Consider the following 4,845-nt stretch of genomic DNA (forward strand, 5'->3'; position numbering starts at 1 on the left):
GTGTTTATATCATATTATGTTTCTCTGTTGCTGCTTTCTGTGCGTTACTTTGTCATGTATAAATGTAAAAGTGAAGTAAATAAAAAATAAATATTTAAAAGTGACCGAGGAAAACTCAACGTCTTCAGCTGTTTTCTGAACTGCAGACAGAAATCTTATAAATATAGATTTAGACTCCGAGGAGTCCTTACCTCTTTTTGGTGGTACTTGATGGCCAGTTTGAGCTTGGCGAGGTCGTGGCACTGTCGGGGGTCCAGCTCCTCGCTCTGGTCGTTGTCTCTGTGGTTCAGGATGGTCTCCAGCTCTCGGGAGCTCCGGGCCTGATCCAGGAGGTCTTTGGCGAAACGCTTGCACTGCTGCGACAGCTCCTCGTACTCCTGACGAAACTCGTTCTCCACCTGCGGGGAGCAGCAGAGCGGGCGCGTCATAATTCACGAGACTGGGACTTTAGTCAGACTCGAGATGATGACCTCAGATTCAATAAAATCAAAAAACTTTATTCACAAGGACTTGTGACTTCTCTTGGACTTTAAGAGAAATCTTAAAAAAAAATCCTATAAAAAATATGCTTTTTTTTTCATTAAAATTTTTGGCAATTTTAGAGGAAAAAAAGCATTTCTTTCTTTAATTTTTTTTTATTTTTAATTTTTTTCTTTTGAAGTTTGGGGAAAATAAAAAAAAAAAAACACTTGACAATTCATTTCGGTGATTTATAAAAAAAAAAAAGCTAGTATTTTTTCTTAAAAAATTTTGGGTGATTTTTCAATGAAATATTTTGTTTAAATTTTGGGATTTTACATTTTTAGCAATTTTTAAAAAAAACATTTTTACCAATTTTTTTTTTTACAACATTTTGGTGTTTTTCTTAATTAATTTGTGGCATTTCAAAGAAAAAAAACATGTGTACTATATAGGTTTATGAAACCACCACTTTTCCAAAACTTTCAGGGTATATTTAGTTTTAAAAAAAAAATCCAGGCCTGGAAATTGCTATTTGTAAATTCCATGACCTTTCCAGATTTTTCATGTTTTCCTACAAACCCTGTTATTACGATGCTGTCTCCAGCTCTCTTGAACGTGCTGCAGCATTTTCATATTCTAATTATTCAAAAATAAAGGTATTTTTTCCCAATATAAAACAAACACAACTACAGAGATTATGAGGAGATAAAAGGCCTTGAATTTACTGCAGAAGAAAAAGGGGAAATACTCCTAAAATAGATGTAAACGTCACTTACAGGAGCACATTTCAGGACACACTTAAGGGAAAGAGTAAGATAAAAGACATCGGACGCTGCTGCTGCTGCTGCTGCTGCTGCTGCTGCTGCTGCTGCTGCAGCTGCTGCTGCTGCTGCTGCAGCTGCTGCTGCTGCTGCTGCAGCTGCTGCTGCTGCTGCTGCTGCTGCTTCCACAAAGGTTTTAAAGCGCGTTAAGTTCACGATGTGGCGTCTCTCCAGTTGGAGAATCGATGCCAACGAGGACTGAAACCGTTTTGGAGGCTCCTGCTGGACCAGTGGTTTACTGTGTCTCCTTTAATTTGACAGTATGTGGTACACATAAAAACCCGAATCCTGGTCCGAACACCTCACGGACCAATCACCTTTTCTCAGCCCAGAAGAATCGGCGCAAACTATTTTTTTCTGCAAAAGGAACAAAGAAAAGTCCGTTTCCGGTCAGCGATGATCGCGTACCTTGCTGAGCTCCTTGAGCTCCCAGCCCAGTCTGAAGGCGGTGAGGATGGGATCTTCACTGGACAGAGCGATGAGGGACGGCGAGGCCAGAGCCTTGTAGATGTTGAGTCGAGACCGTGAATGCCGGAGACTGTCGACCTGCAGGGGGCAGCACCGAGCGACACACCGGACACAAATATTAAAATGGATATGGATCATGTAGCAAAAATTCACAAAAGTTTTATTAACTAATGACTGATAAAAACGTTACGGACGTTTCTTGGATTATAGGACATTTCTCAAATTTAGGACGTATCTTGGATTGTAGGACAATTTTATGATTTAAGGATATTTCTTGGATTTGAGAAAATTTCCCAGATTTTAGGACATTTAGGGTTTTAGTTTTTTCTAGGATTTTAGGACATTTTTGAGATTTTAGGACATTTGTAGGAATTCAAGACATTTCTAGAATTTGAGGACATTTCAAGTATTACAGGACTTTTCTCTAATTTTAGGACATTTTTAGGAATTACGACATTGCTATGATTGTAGGATGTTTCTAATATTTTAGAACGTGTCAGATTTTAGGATATTACTGGCATTTTAGGACCTTTCTAGAATTTTAGGACATTTGACTTATTTTAGGATTTTTTTCGGAATTTAGGACGTTTCTAGGATTTTAGGAAATTTCTTGGAATTTAGGGCATCCCTAGGATTTTGACAATGTCCCAATAGGGTCCACCCAACACCCAATGAGGGGCCAGATTTGGAGCGTGGGCCGTAATTTGAGTATCTCTACACTAAAACATATAGGAGTGGATAAAATTCAATGTGTATTTTCTTATTTATTTCTTTATTAAAGTTATATAAGAAAAAGAAAACATGGATTTAAGGATTTACACACCAGAAAAAAAAGACTTATTTGCAGAGGGGGTTGATTCTTGGTGGGGAAACGTAAAGAATTGAATTAATTAAGATGAGAAGCTGGAAATAAAAATGTCACAGCTGGATGCGCAAACTGAAGTAATTATCGTATATTAAAATATTGATTTTTCAGCAAACCAAACTGAGCGTAAAATGCAGAGAAATCATCACTAACCTCAGAGCTGGAAACACATTCGACACAGTCACATCGGATCTGGTGCGGTCTGGGAATGGTGACCTACAGAGAACGATAAAGTGACCAAGACAAATTATCACCGCTGATATTTAATTAATCAAACGCCTTTTTAAATTTGTAGCTACTGACCTTCCGCTGGACGAGGAGCTTGATGATCTCGTAGTTGTTGGTGTGAGCAGCGAGCATGATGGGAGTTATGTCCGGGGTGAACTCTGAAAACTGACTGTCCATCATCAGTGAGGGAACCTAAAAAAACAAACACGACAAAACTTTTTTATTAAACATCACAAGACACATGGACGACGACGTCCTCGTGCAACAACCTTCTCTTAAATTTCTAATATTTTTTTATAATTTTTTTCTATAACTTGTTAAACATTTATTATCATTCATAAGTACTTTTCTACAGTAATTTTGTTGTTAGTTTGTTGTTGTTCTTGCACTTTCTTTTTTCAACTTCAAATTTGAAGATAAAGCTGGGGAAAATTTTCCACAAAGCTATATTTGAAATTTTAACTTTTTTTTTCTTTTTTTTTTTAAAGAGAGAATTATTATCATTTTTAGGGATTTTTTTCGGGTCATTTTCTTTCTTTTTCGTTGTTGTTTTTACTTTTTTTTTTTTTTTTTTAAAGAATTATTGTCATTTTAGGGATTTTTTCAGGTCATTTTTTGTTAGTGTTTTACTTATTTCTTGCTTGTTTGTTTTATTTTATTTCATTTACCTTTTTCTGTTAATTGTTTCCTCTCTCTACTTTATTGCTGGGTCGTTTCGAGAAAATTAGTCCCTTTATAGATTCTTGGCCCAACATCTGGCTGATATTCAATATTAAAGAATTCACTGCTGGTCTGCTTAAACCCTCGTGTTCAGACTGTCATGTAAACCGAGTAAAAACAAACTGCGATGAGCTTTTCTTGTGCAGTTAAAAATCCCTGATTCAGCTCAACGTGGAGAAAAAACTAAAAGCAAAAGATAAATTATCCAAACGACGAATCCAATTAAACTCACTCAAATCAGATAAAAACAAATTAAATTAGCGTAATGCATCGGACAAAAGAAGGTACATTTATTTAAAGCTACCTCCTCTCCAGAGCTCATTATATCCCTCATTGACGCCACTCTGAACACCTGCTGCAGTCGGAGCGAAACACAGAATAAAAGAGCGTTTTATTAGCCGGTGAGAACCAGGTGGTTTGTTGCTACAAAAGATAATGGAGAGATTTGAATAAGAGAGTTTAAAGGCCCAAAGCAGTTGTTGTGCTTGTTTCTGCAAACCCCGCTGCTCTGTTTTATGCATTTGGATCCATTTTCCGACCTTTTCCAAGCAGCCGTTAGTTTCCATTCATTTCCACACAATAGAAAAATCTATTAGCGTCCTCTTAAAACTTTTTACAGCATGAAATCCATATACCAATAAACGGCTCCCTGTGAGGGAAGGAACAACAAAAAAGTGTTCATGGTTTGCAGTTGAGAAGCGAAAACTTTAAACAATTTTATGAGTTATTTGATAGAGAAACCAAAATTCTTGACTGATCGTGTCAGCGAGGTGTGAATTCACAATTTAAGTTTACTTAATTTCAGTATTTTAGGGGATGTAAGTGGTAACATTACCCTATCTCACCAAAAAAGTAAATGAATAAATAAAAAAGCAGAAAATACTTTAAACAATACTTACTATTTGGTGTATTTATCATCTCATGACCCTTTAAATCCCAAGCTATTGTCAGGTTTACACGATACGATACGATACGATACGATACGATACGATACGATACGATACAATTTTAATGTATGTATGTTGTGTGTTTATGTATTTCAGTTACATATAAAATTTCCATCCAACATAGTCAGGTAATTTTAAGATAAGGTATGAAATTTCAATCTCATATATATTACTGGGAGAATTATAAATAACTTTTTAATAATTTCTTTCTTTTTTTTTTTGGTAATTTCTTGTTATTTATCATCTTCTTCCCATGTTTTTTTTTTGTTGTTGTTTAATAAAGCCAATAAGCCAATTCGGGTTTTAAACATGATAGTGTGTTATAAACCATTTA

The 4,845-nt window shown here is 35.9% G+C and overlaps 1 protein-coding gene across 1 annotated transcript; it reads right to left on the bottom strand.

Moving 5' to 3' along the window:
- Positions 1-191: 191 nt before the first annotated feature.
- On the bottom strand, positions 192-3,036 carry LOC121938432 (short transient receptor potential channel 5-like; the record flags this gene model as incomplete). Its single annotated transcript, XM_042481677.1, has 4 exons — positions 192-398; positions 1,692-1,829; positions 2,770-2,832; positions 2,920-3,036. Coding segments are annotated over 4 exons (525 nt in total), but the record flags the coding sequence as incomplete, so codon positions are not given.
- Positions 3,037-4,845: the final 1,809 nt, after the last annotated feature.

The sequence above is a fragment of the Plectropomus leopardus genome, unplaced genomic scaffold (assembly GCF_008729295.1).
Source record: "Plectropomus leopardus isolate mb unplaced genomic scaffold, YSFRI_Pleo_2.0 unplaced_scaffold29470, whole genome shotgun sequence".
NCBI classification, from domain to species: Eukaryota; Metazoa; Chordata; class Actinopteri; order Perciformes; family Serranidae; genus Plectropomus; species Plectropomus leopardus.